This window comes from Mus musculus, chromosome 8, assembly GCF_000001635.26.
Source record: "Mus musculus strain C57BL/6J chromosome 8, GRCm38.p6 C57BL/6J".
NCBI classification, from domain to species: domain Eukaryota; kingdom Metazoa; phylum Chordata; class Mammalia; order Rodentia; family Muridae; genus Mus; species Mus musculus.
Window position 1 is genome coordinate 119,909,819 of NC_000074.6, and position 16,113 is coordinate 119,925,931.

Below are 16,113 nucleotides of genomic sequence, written 5' to 3' on the forward strand. Positions count from 1 at the left end.
AGGGGCTTGTCATAAAATTCTTTCCTGGCCCGGCAGTGGTGTACACCTTTAATCCCTAATCCCTGCACGCTGGAAGCAGAGATAGGCAGATCTCAGAACTCAAGGCCGGCCTGGTCTACAGCTGGGAGTAGGAGGTTTAGTAAGGTTTTTTGTTTGTTTTTATTATTATTATTGCCTATATGGCTGAGTCAAGAACTTTCCCGTGTGTATACACTTGCGTGTGTGCAATAACTAACACCTACTGAGTCTCTACCCTTTGCAGAATGTGCTAAGTCATCAACATGACTATCCACCCCCCACCCCGAGACAGAGCTACCTTACGTAGCTGTGTGTGACCTGGAACTTGCTATGTAGACTGGTCTGCAATTCATAGATGATCGTCCTACCTCTGCAGTCTATATACTGAGCTCACAGGAGTACAATTCCTGGATTAACGAGTTCTTTCTAAAATTGTTTATTTTGCGTGTGCCCCTTTGTATGTCAGAAGACAGTCTGTAGTTGGTTTTCCCCTGGCGTCATGTGGATCCAGAGAATGGAACTCATTTGGTCCTCAAGGGTACAGGAGGCAGGGCTCCGTTACCCGCTGAGTCATCTCACTAGCTCCTTCAACGTTTACTTTTATGTTTTACAAAGAAAAAAAAAATCTTTTTTTCCCCAATGCCAGGTAAAACAAGCTAGTGAAGAGAATGAAGAGTGAAGGAATGAATGAATGAACGAACGGTCAGAAGAGCGCGCTCCATAGGGTAAGGGATCCTTGGAGATCTCCAGCGGAGATCCCAGGGCGGAGCTCAGGCGGACCCAGCGCAGTAACCACTCCGGAACTCCACCTTGCAGCCCCAGGGTGCCTGGCCAGCTCCATCCTCACGCCCTCGCCTGGAGCAGCCGCCCTCGGCGCGCTGGGGACAGAAGGGTCGCCGGCCCGGGGCGCACGCCCACCTGTCGCGCGCAGGCGCAGAACGCCGCCTGGCTCTCCCGCGGCGCAGTCAGTGCGCAGGCGCGGCGGCCGCTGCGAGTGTGTCTGTGCGGCGAGAAGATGGCGGCGACGGGAGACGCGGCGTGAGAAGCCGGAGCAGCACCGAACCTCATTGAGACGGGCCGCCATGGCCCTCCACAACCCACAGGTAGCGCGGGCCGTGTCTGGGCTGGGAGGTCTGGGCCACGGGACGGCCTCGGGGCGACGATCGCGAGGTGCGCGGCGGGCGAGCGGTGGGGGAGGCGCCGGCACGCTGCCGGCCTAGGCCCGCGCCGCGCCCCTCAGTGCCGCGCTTCCCCGGCTTCGGAGGCCGCCCGAATCTCCCCGAGAGCGCCCGAGCCGCCCCGAGAGTGTCCGAGCCGCCCCGAGAACGCCCGAGGCCGCAGGGAAGGCCTCCGCGTGCCCGGCCCGCAGCCGCCGAGTCCCGGGCGACGCTCTGGCCCAGCGCCGCCGGGGACCTGGCCCCTGGCCTCGGGAATTCTATTGCAAAGAAAACCGGGAAGCGCCGGGGCGGCATACTCCGGTTTGCCCGAGACTGACACCTTTTGCACGGTGTCCGAGCCCGGGCTGGGTCGGGGCCCGGCAGGCCGGATTGCCTGCTGTGTTTTCTGTGCCCGGAGCTGCTCCTGCAGCCCCTCTCCTAAGATGCACTTAGGACGAGTGAGAAGTCAGCACGTGGTGCCGCTTCTCCGGGCTGCGACTCTCGGGAAACTAAGAAGTAAAATTGCCTTTTTGAGGATGGTAGGTGGATGTATGTACAAGGCAGGTGAGGTCGGTCTGGTGAGGCCACCTTTGAAGAACGATCGTCTTTTTATTTGATCTTTCTCTTGGTCCACGATCGCCTCTAACTTAAGTTTTTTTTTTTCCCTATCTCAGCCTGGTGCGTTGCAGGCAAGAGCCACCATGTGCTTTTGAAAGGTTTTAGTAACTGTTGCAATATGGGATTTAAACCTCGAAACTGTTTTTAATAAAAGGTTAGATCCTAGGAGAAACTTCCGTTCTCTTAAGTATGTGGTGTTTCATAGATCAAATCTGAACTTTGCCTGTTTGACCTTTCCCCTCATCTGTAAATGCTTTTGTATTTGGTGTGCTTTTTTTTTTTTCAATAGGCAGACGATTCGTATTTGTTGAATAATATTTTGACAAGTGGTTTTTTTTTTTTTTTAAGTTTTAGACAGGTCTTCATTATGCAGCTGTGGTTGGCTTGCGATTAAGGCAACTGCCTACCTCTGTCACCAGAGGCCCTGGCGATTCGGAATATTCACCACCACCACATCTGGTTCTATTTAGGCATTTTTATTTTATTTTATTTTATGTGAATGAATGCTTTGCTTGCATATATGTATGTTCCTGGTGCCCATTGAAGCGAGAAGAGGGTGTTGGATCTCCTGGAACTGGAATTAGAATGGTTCTTAGCCTCTGAGTCCTGGTAGAAATGGAACCCCAGTTTTCTGCAAGAGCAACTATCTTAAACCTTGGAGCCATCAGCCCTTCATAGCCTTGCTCAATTCAAAAACACCTGTAGTCCCAGCACTAGGGAGGCAGAGGCAAGCAGATCTCTGAATTTGAGGCCAGCCTGGTCTACAGAGTGAGTTCTAGAACAGCCAGGGCTACACAGAGAAACCCTGTCTCGAAAAACACCAAAAACCTCTAGTTGACTACCTTGTTTTATTTTTGGAATTAGTCTGTACTGCTCATTCTGAACTGAGCTGTAATGTCAATTCTCTGTGTGTGTGTGTGTGTATGATTTTGGGGCAAAGAAAGCATGCTTAAGCAGAATTCACTTTCTCAAGCACCAGCAACAATATCCAGTTGGTGGAAGTGGTGGTGAGTGATTTCCTTGGGGTCCATTGTCCTGGCATTGCATGGAGCCTGACCGGAGAAACCAAACAAATGTTAGCAGTGCCTTGGGTCAGCTAGTGGTAGAAGGGAGAAGAGGTGATGGTAGTTTTAGTCCTGTTTTATTTTGAAAAGACGAGTGAAATAGCTGTGTAAGGTGGAGCACACCGGTACCCCCTGCATGCGGGAGGTGGAGGCAGGATCAGGAATCCAAGGTCATCCCTAAGTACAGAGCACGGTGCAGTTCTCTCCCCTTCACGGAGAAAAAGGGGGAGATGGAAGGAGGGAGGGGGAAGGGGAGGAGGAGGAGAAACAGGAGTTCACTGTTTTGAGTCTGTTTTGAGTCCTAAGTATTTTAACAATTAGTTCATTCAGTCAGATACTAGCAGGTTACCTAGGGCTAGCCTCCATGATGTTCGAAGTGGGTGGTTTTTGTTTTGATTTGTTTTTGGAGACAGGGTTACAATGTAGCCCAGGTGTGCTTTAGACTTGAGTTTTCCTGCCTCAGCCTCTCAGGTTTTAGGGAGGAGCCTAAATGTCCTCTAGGGCTTTGTTGAAGTAACTGTCACAGGTTTACAGTTAAGGGTCAATTTTCAGTGGACTTTCAGAGGTTACAAGTTAACTCTTTCATTTCCATGTTTTGGGTTTGTTTGACTCCTGTTTTGTGAATTGAGGGCGACTGTGAACTTGGAAAGACTCTGAGTTTAGGGCGTTCCTGTCCACCAGCTAAACCAGTTTAGAGAAGGAGCTCTCACCTGAGGTGGAAGTGAATCTGGCATTCCTGCGTCAGAACTGGCTCTGTGAGCTGAGCAGATTAATTTGAAGCTACCAGCTTTCCTTATAGTTGAAAAGCTGGCCTTGGGTCCACAGTGTAGATTCTGTAGCCAGGTTGGGTAGAGTGCTATTGGTTTTTGTTATCCTTAACATAGACCCCCACATTTTACATGCTGGGAGTTCCCTGGATACAGTTTCTAGCTCTGTGGCAGAGTGTTACACTGTTTTGGAACTGCCTTTGTTACTGATAGCTAGATTGGGGTAATTCTTAAAGATACTTTTCCTTTTTTGAAACAATGTTTCATTATGTAGCCTGTGGACCTAACTGTAGGGGCTGCAGGCAATCTCACACTTCCTAGTCTCTTGAGCTACTACATCAGAATCTTACACAGCTTGTGCAACTGAACTAACAGTTTTGAAGTGGCTATGGGGTATTTGAAGATATTTTTTTGTGCGTAACAACAGCAAACACTTCGGTCAGTGCTGAGACTATAACTGCTGAGTCCCGGAGCTGGGAGTCCTCTGAAGGCTTATTGTGTCTCTGGACTTGCCCTCCTTTCTCTCAGCTCTCCTTGTTGGGAACTCAGCACCAACAGTTAGTGGACAGACATGATTCTGGAGTCTTCTCTAGGGCTACCACTAGAACAGGTGTCCCAATTTCTGTTATGTGGAGGTAGCATGATTTGAATAGTGGTGTACACAGGAAAATTAAAAGGAGAAAGATGTCATAATTTGGCCTCATGCAGACTAAATTGTCAAAAGTGGGGAAAAGCTGTCCTCTTCTCTTGGCTGAGGTACATCAAGTCTTGGTAGTTTTGCAGATCAGAGTTGTGTGAGCATTTCTGAGCGATGGATCAGGTTTTCAGGATGCACTAGATGGGGCTGGGAGGCACTTGTCATTGATAATTAACCAAAGTAAATGTTTATGGGAAGTGGTTAGCAGAGCTTGCTTTTGAATTTGTGGTTAGGCTAGTGCATTGCAGTTGACTGGCACACATGAGGAGCCACTGCTGCAGAGCAGACACGGCTGCAGTGGAATTTGCTGGCCATGGGATGTTGGATTAGTGTCATTTGTCTTTTAGTGCCACTTCAGCAGGGCACTATTCATTTCTAAGACTTGCATGTGCTTGGACTGCAGTTTTTCTGTCTGCAAGTGATCTCCCAAAAGGCCTTGTGTGACCATCCTGTCTGGGCAGGCTGGATTAAGAGCTGTTAATCCAGGGGCTCAAGAGATGGTTCTGTGGAACACTTGCTGCTCTTGCAGAGGACTTGGGTATGATCCCAAAGGGTAGCTCACAACCTTGTCTGTAACTCCAGGCCCAGGATATCTGGCACCTTTTCATGGCATTTTGGGGCACAGAATGCACATGATACCCACACATAATGCAGACAAAACACGCATATTCATAAAGTTGAAAGAAAGAAAAAGAAAAGTAAGCCTTGGACTAACCTTGGTGGTGCACATCTGTTATCCCCGCACACGGGAGGCTGAGCATGGTTGGAAATCTGAGCCAGCCTAGGCTATATGGCAAAATTCTGTCTGAAGGGGAAAAAAAAACATAAATTGGAACAAAAAGGTAGTCCACATGGCAAGTTTATTTGTTTCAAAAATCAAAAAATGTGTGATTCATAGTAAATGAGTGTGGCTTTTAAATGATAGCTGTTCACGACCTGGTTATTTTGTTGGTGTAGGAAATGCTGGGCCTGATGCTGTTTTTCATCTGAAGACCTAGGAAGTGAGAAGCTGTCCACTCTTGTCTGCCCCTCTCAACAGTTATTCTTCCCTGGGGGCAGGGCAGGCCGTCTGCTGGGACAATTGGGGAAAAGAACCTCTCCCTGGAACTTCTTTTTCATGTTTACAGGAGAGCAGAGAGTATGTGCAGGAAGGAGCCCATGGGGAGGGGTTGCTCCTGTGTGTAGGTGCGTGCCCATGTGTTTGTGGGGACCGGAGGACATTTGGGTGCTTCTCTGCCTTAGTGCCTTGGCTGGTGAGCTTAGCTCTAGATGTTCTTTAAAAAGAAAAAAAAATTTACCCTCCCCCTAAATCCCCTGGCCTGGCTTCAAAATGTTCTTTTAAAACTTTGTTGGGTAATGGTGTCCATCTTTTTTTTTTTTTTTTTTTTTTTTGAGATAGGGTTTCTCTGTTTAACCCTTGCTGTCCTGGAACTCACTCTGTAGACCAGGCTGGCCTTGAACTCAGAAATCCGCCTGCCTCTGCCTTCCAAGTGCTGGTATTTAAAGGTGTGCGCCACCACAACTGGCCTGTTTTTTTGTTTTTGTTTTTGTTTTTTTTAAAGCTTTTATTTTATGTATGAGTACACTGTAGCTGTCTTCAGACACACCAGAAGAGAGCATCAGATCCCATTGCAGATGGTTGTGAGCCACCATGTGGTTGCTGGGAATTGAACTTCAGGACTTCTGGAAGAGCAGTCAGTGCTCTTAACCACTGAGCCATCTCCCCAGCCCCAAGGTGTCCATCTTTTAATCCTAGCACTCAGGAAGCGGAGGCAGCCAGGGCTACAAAGAGAAACCTTATCTCAAACCCCGGCAACCCAAATTATTGTGTTTGTCTGTGTCTGTGTGTGTGTGTGTGTGTGTGTGTGTGTGTGTGTGTGTGTGTGTTTGTCTGTGTGTGTGTGTGTGTGTGTGTGTGTGTGTGTATGTATGACTTTAAGTGTAGCTAAGGCTACCTTCAAAGTTGCCCCCTAGCCAGGGATGACTTAGGAACCTCCTCCTCCGACTTCCCCAGTGCTGAGATCACAGTAGTGTGGCACCGTGCTGATTTGTGTGACTCCGAGGCTACAGCTCAGAGCATTGTGTGTATCAGTTGGCATCCAAGTGCTCCACAAGAATTAGACTCAGAAAAGTACTGAGCATGCAGCAGTAGCCATGCTATAGGCCAGTGTCGGTGGGTGACCGGGCTGTGGCTGAGAGAAGCTGCCTGATGACGAGTGCGCCCTGAGGCCTTGGTTGGTCTTGTGGCTGGCGGGACATATTTGGTACAGCTCTGTGTTCACAGAGACAGAATTTGGAAGACTGAGGTCTTGCTGTGTCACAGCTGCTGGCCAGGAACGGGCAGCAGTCATGTCTCCGTCGCCTGAACGCTGTGATTAGAGGTGTATACTCTGCAAAATTGATCTTATGAAATACACAGAGTGAGGCTGAAGTAATATATGGATTACATTTTGCAAGACATGGACCTTGTCACTAGGCTGCCAAAGAACATTGAATAGACTCCATTAGAAAGCCGGAGTCACCTTTGCATGAGCGTCTGTGGCTGCAGCATTGAACTCTCACACGCACGCTGGTGTCCTTGCTGGGGCAGAGGGTGTCCGCCTCGACTCCATCACTGTCATCTGAACGGGCTCAGGACCATTAGCTTATGGATTGATTGGGATTCCAGCAGCTGTCAAGAAGCTTTCTAGAATTGCTTTCTTTCTGTCTCTTGCATCTTGCCTGTGTTAGGCAGCTTATCTCAGATGTAAACCCTCGGAGGGTATCTCCTCCTGGTGGGAGGTGTCTGGGTGCCTGGGTGGGAGCTGGAGGACTGGAGGGTTAGTGGTCGCTTTCACTGTAGGTTTTTTTCTGTAGCTCTGGTAGTCCTGTCCTGGAACTCACAGTGGAGACCAGGCTCTTCTCCAGATTCACCTGCCTCTGGAGCGCTGGGATTAAAGGCATGCACCTTCACTGCCTGGCTCCTTCCACTTCTGTGTGGGTTCCAGAGATGAAACTTAGTATGTATGTGAGTTTCAGAAGTAGAACCCAGATCTGGGCTTATACAGCAGCTGCATTTCATTTCCCTGCTGAGCTGTTTTCCTGGCCCAGGACTTAACTTTAAAATACTTGCTTCTGACCTCTTTAGCTTCCATCAATTGTAGCCACAAGCCCAGGGTGTAACATCTTTTTGTTACAGTGTACCCATCAAAGCTGTGGGGTAAGCAAGCCAGTTTGAAAAGGAAGCTTAATTCCAGGTTTTGTGATACCTGCCCATTCTACCACCCTTTCCCCTACCCCCAGTCCCTCTTGTGTATGAGTGTTTGTCTGCATCTGTTTGTTTGGAACTTGAATTAGAGACAGCTTTGAGCCACCATTGTGGGTGCTGGGACCTGGGTCCTTTGCCAGAGAGCAGCCAGTGCTTCTAACCACTCTACCATGCCCCTTCTAAAATTTAAATATCATTTCTTCTGCCCTGAAGCAAGGGTGTGCCCGGAGCCACAATCCTAGCCCATATCTTGATATATTTAAACTTTTTCTTACCACCTCCCTTCTTCTGCATACAGGGCTTTCCTGACTGTCCTGAAATTTGCTCTATCGGTAAGGCTGGCCTCAAACTCAAAGATCCTTCTGCCTCCTGAGTGATGGGACTAAAGGCGTGCCCACCACACCACACTTGACTTTCTCTTCTCTTCCTTTCTTTCTTTTTTTCCCGAGACAGGGTTTCTCTGTGTAACCCTGGCAGTCCTGGAACTCACTCTGTCGACCAGGCTGGCCTTGGAACTCAGTCTGCCTCTGCCTCCTAAGTGTATGCGCCACCACTGCCTGGTTAACTTTTTTTTCTTTTAAGAGTAATTTAAGGATCACAGCAAAATTGAGACGTTAAAGACATCTCCCACATAATCTTTTGGTATTTTAAGTAATGATTTCCTTTGGGTGGGTGCCAAGGCTGTCACTCTTTATTTATGACCAAAATTAGGCTTCCTGGATAGGTGAACATTGGACAAGAAGGAGTATACTATACCACACCTGACTTTGAAGGGACATTGCAGTGGCTGGTTGGTACTGTGGTCCTCCTGTGTGGCCTGTGTCAGCTGTCACATACTGTTATCACTGTTCCACACACCACAGAAGAGGCAGCAGGCCTCTAGGTCAAGAGGCTGATAAGTCAGGGTTAGGTCCTTCTGGTTTGAGTTTTCTACTTCATAGAGTTGATTTTACAGAGGACATAGGCCAGAGCTTGATGTCCACCGAGGGATGTTATAGTGATCCTCAAATGAGAGCTAGAATCAGAGACCAGATAAAGAAGATAAAGAAGGTCCTGCCTGCTGCCTGCCTGCTGCCTGCCTGCCTGCTGCCTGCCTGCTGCCTGCTGCCTGCTGCCTGCTGCCTGCTGCCTGCCTGCTGTCTGCCTGCCTGCTGCCTGCCTGCCTGCCTGCCTGCCTGCTGCCTGCCTGCCTGCCTGCCTGCCTGCCTGCCTGCCTGCCTGCTGCCTGCCTGCCTGCCTGCCTGCCTGCCTGCCTGCTGCCTGCCTGCCTGCCTGCCTGCCTGCTGCCTGCCTGCAAGGGTTACTGTGCATTTGTCCTGCAGTCCAGTCCTTGCTGATTGATTTTTACTTATAAAACAAAGACATGCTATCTTGAGCCGCTCATCCCCTGCAAAGGAGGTGGGAGATGTAAAAATAAAGGGTTTCTTTACGGATCCTTCATCTTTACTTTGTCATCTGTATGTTTTCGGTTTTTTGTTTTGGTTTGATTTAGAGTCAGGTGACGGGTTCTCTGGACAACTTGGCAACCTGGACAAGGCAGTGGATTTGGAATGTGCTTTGTTGCCCAAGCACTGGGGTTAGGAACTGGAGCTGCCTCACACTGTGTGTGTGTGTGTGTGTGTCTGTCTGTCTGTCTGTCTGTCTGTCTGTCTGTCTGTGTGTCTGTGTCTTGTGTGTGTTTTAATGACAGGCTCCTCCTACCCCGCCTCCCCATCCTGGCATCACACTTTAGGATTATAGTGTGCCCCATACTTGGAACAGTTTAGATAATATTCTGAAATTCGGTAAAATTTATTATTATTATTTTTTAAAGGATTTATTTGTTAACATACATAAATACACTGTAGCTGTCTTCAGAGGCGCCAGAAGAGGGCATCAGATCTCATTACAGATGGTTGTGGGCCGCCATGTGGTTGCTGGGATTTGAATTCAGGACCTTCAGAAGAGCAGTCAGTGCTCCTATCTGCTGAGCCATCTCACCAGCCCTTATTATTTTTATGTGTATGGGTTTTGTACCACATGTATGCCTAGTGCCCACAGAAAAAAGAGAGGGCATTGGATCCTCTGGAACTGGAGTTGTGAACAGTTGTAAACCACTGTGTGGATACTGGGAGTTGAAGCTGGTTCTTCTGAAAAAGTAGCCAGTGCTCTTAACAGCTAAGCCACTTCTCCAACTCCATAGTCCACTGTAGCCCTGTGCTCTGGCTTTATACTATGAAAGAGGCAATTCTCAAGTTAAGTTCTTGTTGTTTCCTCTTCTATAGTGCCCTAAAGGACAAACCCTCCATGGTTTGGAGAGAGTGTAGGTCATCTGCCTGAGTGGCTAGAAAAGAATCTGCCAATTAGCCTGAAATGTTTCTTTTTTTTAAAAGATTTATTTATTTATTTATTTATTTATTATATGTAAGTACACTGTAGCTGTCCTCAGACACTCCAGAAGAGAGAGTCAGATCTCATTACGGATGGTTATGAGCCACCATGTGGTTGCTGGGATTTGAACTCCTGACCTTCGGAAGAGCAGTCGGGTGCTCTTACCCACTGAGCCATCTCACCAGCCCTTCTTTTTTCTTTTAAAACATTTTTCCTTTTTATGTGTGGTTGTTTTGCTTGCATGTATGTCTGTGCTGTGTATCACATACATACCGTGCTAGTAGAGGCCAGAAGAGGTGATACCATGGAACTGAGTTAGAGGTGGTTGTGAGCCACCTTGTGGGTCCTGGGAATTGAACCCTGGTACTCTGGAAAAGCAACCATTGATTGCACTTAACTGCTGATCCATCTCTACAGCCCCTTAACCTGAAATGTTTCTTCTGTCTTCTCCAGAGTTATCTTTCTTTTCATCAATGTTCTGCAGTGGCCAGATAAATAAAACACTCCTCACCCTCTAACTCTTGCCTTTCCAGACTGGCACATTTACTTCACACCCTAATAAAATGCAAACCGAGGTCTTCTGTATCAGTTCGAGCATCTCCCCTCCCCTCCCCTCCCCTCCCCTCCCCTCCCCTCCTCTCCCCTCTGCAGCTCTGGCTGTCCTAGAACTCACTGTGTAGACCAGGCTGGCCTCAAACTCACAGAGATGCAAAGTCACATAGTGCATGTGCACGATTTTAGTCCTAGTGCACTCGAGGCAGAGGTGGGTGGATCTGAGTTCCAGCCCAGCCTGGTCTACAGAGTCAAAGTTCAGAAACCCGCAGATGGCACCTGCTTCTGCCTCATGTGCTAGGATTAGACGAGTACCCCCATGCCCTGACACAGTGTCTTTTTTTTTGGTTTTTAGAGACAGGGTTTCTCTGTGTAGACCAGGCTGGCCTTGAACTCAGAAATTCACCTGCCTTCCAAGTGCGCCACCACGCCCGGCCCGACAGTGTCTTTAATGTCTCCAGTTTGTGTGGGTGTGAATGCCAACAAGAACACAGGTTTGTTCTCGGTGGTAGTGTCCACTAGGTGCAGTGGGTGGGACTGGCCCCTAGAAGCCTGCAGTCTCGCCCTGTGAAGGTCTGTATGTTAGCTCTTCAGTGTGGTATCTGTTTTATTTGTGGGTCACTATGTGTGACTAATATCCTTCAGCAAACATTTACCCAGCTTTTGTTTTCTTCCCCTTACCTTGCTGGGGTTCATTTGTTATAGCCATAGGTGTCCCCCAGAGCAGTGGCTAGTGGCCGCTTCAGGTCCCTCTGGAGTTAGGACCTCAGACTCACACTGTTAACTGAATTTGAAACTGCTGGCCTGGAATTCCCTGGAGTTGTACACAACTTTGAGTGGGAGTGGTCGAGCTTGGGTAGCTCCTGGTCTTGGATGCGCCTCCTCAGGATGTCTCTGGGTTTTCACAGGCTGATGCTTCTGCTTCCTCTTTACTTCTGAGTGGCTCCTGCTGCTGCAGCCTGTTATGGGTTTATGTCCCCAGCCTCTGTACCTGCTAATCACAGAGCCATTTAGAATCTTAAAAACTATTCTCGCCAGATGTGGCTGGATGCTTAGTTTGAATCCATGGCTAAGCTCATGGCCTCCCCAGTGGATAGTGTGAGTAAGTGAAGGGAACGTGGTAGATGAGTGGGCTGCTTACTGCCTTGAAGGGCTGATTAGGGTTCAGGAGTGTGCTTTGAAGATTTTCTTTCTTTAGATGCATTTATTTTTATGTGTGTGGATGTTTTTGCCCATATGTATGCATGAGCCTCGTGCCCATGGAGGTTTTCAGAGTCTCTGGAACCGAAATTATCAGTCAGAAGTCATGAGCTGCCACGTGGGCAGTAGAAGTTGAACCCAGGTCCTGTGCAAAAGCAACAAAAAAAAGAGCTATTTTGCATGTATGTCTGCATGACAGAATAGAGCATCAGATACCATTATAGTTAGTTGTGAGCCACCATGTGGTTGCTGGGAATTGAACTCAGGACCTCTGGAAGAGCAGTCAGTGCTCTTAACCGCTGAGCCATCTCTCCAGCCCCCATTAAATCATATTTTTATTATACTACCATTTTCTTTTTTTTTTTTTAAAGATTTGTTTATTTTTTATTTATGAGTACACTGCAGCTGTCTTCAGACACACACTAGAAGAGTGCAGAGGATCCCATTACAGATGGTTGTGAGCCATCATGTGGTTTCTGGAAATTGAACTCAGGACCTCTGGAAGAGCAGTCAGTGTTCTTGAACTTTGAGCCATCTCTCAAGCCCCCATTAAATCCTATATATTTAGTATACTGCCATTTTCTTGCAAGTGGACAATACCATCTTTGTCCCTGTTTCCTCCCCATCTTGCGTTTTAGTGTCCCCTCTGCCTTCATGTCCTCATTATGTGTGTTTGTAATGAAAGGGTCCATGGGTGAGTGAGGAGAGCAGTGGCTTTTATCGTCCTGAGACTGCTTTATGTGATCTCCAGCAGCGTCCACCTCCCTGCAAATGACGTAGCTTTGTTCTTCCTGTGGCTAGAGGATTGTTGTCCACTGTGTGTGCACACATTTTCTCTGTTCTGCTGTTGCTGTTTGAGATTTGTTTTGCTTGGTTTTGTTTGTTTGAGGTAGAGATTCTTGTAGCCCAGGTGGCTCTGAACTGTACCTGAGAGTGACCTAGAGCTTTTGATCCTCCTCCACTGGGATTAAGTAGTGTAGTGCTGGGATTAAGGTTGTGTGGGCAGTGGTGCCCTGCCCATGGTGCTAAGGATGGAACCCAGGGCTTCCTTCCTGCATGTTATGCAAGCACTCTACTGGGCTACATCCTCAGCCCCAGGATTCTGTCTACATAGGTCATAGTTCAGGCTTTTCTCCAACTCCCAAGTCCCATCTCACATCCCAAATGTGCCACCACCATGCCTGCCCCCTAATTCAGTTCCTTCCCTCCCCTCCCCCTTCCCTCCTTTTTCTTTTTTGAGAGAGGGTCTCTATGTAGTCTTGGCTGTACCAGAACTGTGTGTATGAACGAGGCACAGCGAGCTTCTGCTGGGATTAAAGATGTGCACTACTACTTACTCCTAGTTTGTTCTTTTCTTTTCTTTTCTTTCCTTTCCTTTCCTTTCCTTTCCTTTCCTTTCCTTTCCTTTCCTTTCCTTTCCTTTCCTTTTCTCTCTCTCTCTCTCTCTCTCTCTCTCTCTCTCTCTCTTTCTTTCTTTTCTTTTTTTTTTTTGTTTTTTTTTTTTTTTTTTTGTTTTTCGAGACAGGGTTTTTCTGTGTAACCCTGGCTGTCCTGGAACTCATGCTGTAGACCAAGCTGGCCTCAAACTCAGAAATCCACCAGCCTCTGCCTCCCAAGTGCTGGGATTAAAGGCATGCGCCACCACTCCCGGCAGACTTGCTGGGGCAACCTGATTTTTTTTGGGGGGGGGGGTTCGAGACGGTTTCTCTGTGTAGCCCTGGCTATCCTGGAACTCATTCTCTAGTTCTATTTTTAAGATGCTCTTTTGATAAGAATTGCAATGAAATAATATTTCTCAAAACCAAAAATGTTTCTTCAGACCAGGTGATGAGCGGCAGCATGTCGTGTTGAAGTTACTGTATCATATTCTCCTGTAGTTCCTGACAAGTGTAGTCCTGAGGGCTGAGGGAAAGACAGCACCCCTGTAGAGCCAGCAAGCACAAGTGCATTAGTGAGCGTGCCAGTTCCCCTGCTGGCCTGGCTGAAGCCACAGCAACTGTCCCTGAAGCCTTAGGACTCTTCCTAAGGCCACATCTCCGAATTCTCCTCAAACAGTTCTACCCACTGGAACCAAGGAGTCAAATATATGAGTCTATGGGGGGCCATTCTCTTTCAAACAACCATAGCCTGTCTATGTGCGTGTGCACTGAATGCATGCCTTGTGCTTGTGAAGGCCAGGAGAGCATGCTGCATCCGATTGCCAAGCCAGCTCTTCAGCCCCATTGCTGCTGTTGTCATAGACAAGGCCCCCACATAGTTCTGATTATCCTGTAACTTTCTATGTAGCTAGTCTGGGTTAGCTCAAAGAGGATTAAAGATGTAAGACACCACACCTGGCATTGTTTGTGATTGATTAATTAATGACAGGCTCTCACAACATTGGTCCAGGCTGGCCTCAAACTCAGATAGCTCAAGCTGGCCTGAAACTTGGCAGACCATTGGCTTTACCCTTAGGTAAAGGCTGGGGTAAAGGACATGAGCCAGTATACCTGGCTTTTAAAAAGCCATCTACCGTTGCTAATGATCAAGAGGGCTCAGAGATTCTCTCCGTTGGTCCATCTATTCATGAATAAATGGTCCAGATAACTACACAGAGGAGTAGTTCTTACCTTCCTGTTTCCGCTTAGTTTTTCTCGCTCCTCTCTCTCGGTCAGGGCTGACAGTGGAGTAGCGCAGGTTTCTCTCAGACCCTGGGGTTAACCCCAGTCAGAGATTGAACCCAAGCAAGTCAGAATCAGTCAGCTCAGTGTCTCAAAGCTGGGATGAGGGCTGGACTCCACCCCAGGCACTGATGGGAGTTGTTACAGGCCTGGCCTGTGTGCTGCAAGCAAGCCTAAGAGGGGCTCCCCGCTTCCCGCTTCTGTGCAGAAGCAGCACTGACGGCCAATTGCGTCTCTTCTGAAGGTTCAGACCCTCAGCTTCACCGGACTCCCTCTGGAGACTTCCCAAAACAAGATAACACACACACACACACACACACACACACACACACACACACACACACACCCCATGGTACTCTCTAAGGTCAGAAGAGGGCATCCAACCCCCTGGGATGGAGTTATCGGTGGCTGTGTTGTGAGACACGTGTGGGTGCTAGGAATTGAGCCTGTAAGATAGGATAGCCAGTGATCTTAACTACTAAGCCATTTCTGAAGCCCCTAAAAACTTTATTTTATGTTGTTTTGTTTTTGAGACAGGGTTACTCTGTATACTGTAAAAAACTTTTTCTTTCCTTTTTTCTTTTTTTAACATTTACTTATTTGTACCTGGGTGGTCAAAGGACAACTTGGAGAGCCAGTGCTAAAGTAAAAGTTAGGGTTGCGCTCAGATTGTCTGGCTTGGCAGTAAGCACGCTTGCCTGCTGAGCCTTTCCCACTCCTCCCCACTGGAGAGGTTCGATATTGACCTCCTCCTTAAAGTGGGAAGAGCTGTGTGCTTCTTCATCAGCTGCTCTAGATCCTTGGGGTGTAAAACCAACCTTTGGGGAAGCCAGCAAGCCAGGTCAGTCATGGCCTGAAGGCTTGTTGCTGTGACTTCCTTCCGGGCAGCCGACCTTCAGCTATTGGGACTTTTGTTGGTTTTGATCCAGCAATTCCATTCAGTGGGGAGTCCTGTAGACCTGGGGGCACCTGCGGGTGCCTGCCTGTGCAGAATTAACACTGTGGGGGTGATGGGCACTCATCAGTAGTTAGTTGGTGAGGTCTTGGCCTAGGGCTGGTGTAAGGATTTCAAGGAGAGCCGGCCATCCCAATGAACTGGCAGACAGCAGTGTGTTGAGCTATAGTCCTGTACAGTACGTGTGCCCACCATAACTCCAAATACAGAATAATTTCCTTGCCCAGAGGTTCCCACTGTTGGAGGCACTATTATCTGCTGGTACCTGCCCGGGACTGCACCTGCCCACATTTATTTATTTATTTATTTATTTATTTATTTATTTATTTACATGGTTCTTTTCCCGCTTCTCTTCAGGCCAGCCTCAAGGTGTACAGCAGAGAGTACGTGGGACTTACTTCTCCATTTGTCCACTTGTGTTTGTTAGCAGTTCTAGTGTGATGAGAGCTCTGTGAGCATCCATTGCTGCTCTGTAGACAGGACTGGGAAGCTGCTAACAGTGGGGTTTTGTTACATGAATCATGGTTTCTAATTTTGAGATTGCGTCTGTAGCAACAATTTAGCTCAAATTTTCAATGAAAATACCAAGAATATGCAGCCAGCCTGTTGAAAGCCTGACAAGATTTTAGTACTTGGAATAAAATATGCAAACAAAATAGACACCAAACCAAAACCCGCACTTTCCAAAGCTGGGTGCCACTCTGTGCCACTCTGTGAGTGACTTGTAATGCTAATGACTGTTCCCTTGTGCCCGGACCCTCAGCTCAGAGAAGTAGCTCCTGCCCTTTGTAACATTCACCAGCCTGCA

General features: G+C 48.0%; 1 protein-coding gene across 4 annotated transcripts in view; it reads left to right on the forward strand.

The window, feature by feature from the left end:
• The first annotated feature begins 541 nt into the window (after window positions 1–541).
• Usp10 (ubiquitin specific peptidase 10) overlaps window positions 542–16,113 on the forward strand; it is a 47,201-nt gene continuing 31,629 nt past the window's right edge. For 2 of the 4 annotated variants that reach the window (NM_009462.2, NM_001310630.1), the window contains exon 1: window positions 542–1,121. In NM_009462.2, the coding sequence (NP_033488.1) occupies window positions 1,101–1,121 (21 nt within the window). In that variant the 5' untranslated portion in view covers window positions 542–1,100. The other 2 variants (XM_006530845.4, XM_006530846.4) reach the window with 1 other exon arrangement.